Source organism: Saimiri boliviensis, chromosome 6, assembly GCF_048565385.1.
Source record: "Saimiri boliviensis isolate mSaiBol1 chromosome 6, mSaiBol1.pri, whole genome shotgun sequence".
In the NCBI taxonomy this organism is placed as follows: domain Eukaryota; kingdom Metazoa; phylum Chordata; class Mammalia; order Primates; family Cebidae; genus Saimiri; species Saimiri boliviensis.
The window spans coordinates 116,670,288-116,671,030 of record NC_133454.1 but is presented as its reverse complement, the minus strand read 5'-3'; the positions used below and the strand labels follow the sequence as shown (position 1 = coordinate 116,671,030).

Below are 743 nucleotides of genomic sequence, written 5' to 3'. Positions count from 1 at the left end.
GAGCTCAATAAAGTGGTATCTGTGTTTTATACAGCAGTGATTCCTATGTTGAACCCACTTATCTACAGCTTGAGAAACAAGGAGGTCAAAGATGCCATTAGCAGGACTGTCACCAAGAAGACGTTTTGCAAGGCCTAAATTCTTATCTAGGCGGAAACTAGGGAGAAAAATGTAAAAGGACAGAGTAATTGTGTGGCTCCCTAAGATTCCAAGACACTTGCGAGTGTTTGGGGGCTGTTTAGCATGCCTTTATCTATTCAACCATCCAATTATTCATTTATTTAGTCAATGCATGTGGATTTATTTAGCCCTATATGTAGTCTTTTTCCTATAACCTACTAATATTACAGTTCAAACCCATGGTTCATTTAATTTTACTTCTCTCAGACATCTTATCATCCAATTATTTTCAAAAAAGCTTTATTATTTATTTTTTGTTATTTTTAAATCACTCTGCTAATGTAATTTTTGATGACTCCTTGGCATTAGAATATAAAAATTCAGTGCTGTAAGTTTGGCACTCATGTCTAACTCCCATCAATAGGAATTTGAAAATAAAAAAAATGATGTGGGATTTTGGGGTTAGCCTCATGAGTGGAATGAAACTCTTGGCTGTAGTAATGAGTTAACAAATAAAGACCTTTATTTTTCTGTGCACAAATAAGAAAACCGTTAGAATTACTGTTTCGAGATCAAATGAAATGGGACATATCAAGGACTATGGAAAACAGTGTGGAATTCGT

General features: G+C 34.6%; 1 protein-coding gene across 1 annotated transcript in view; it reads left to right on the top strand.

The window, feature by feature from the left end:
• The window catches only part of LOC101043148 (olfactory receptor 5G9), a 942-nt gene extending 804 nt beyond the window's left edge, over positions 1 to 138 (top strand). Inside the window, exon 1 of the mRNA XM_003920102.2 lies at positions 1 to 138. This exon is cut by the window's left edge and continues 804 nt beyond it. Within this exon, the coding sequence (XP_003920151.2) occupies positions 1 to 138 (138 nt within the window).
• The last annotated feature ends 605 nt before the right edge of the window (positions 139 to 743 follow it).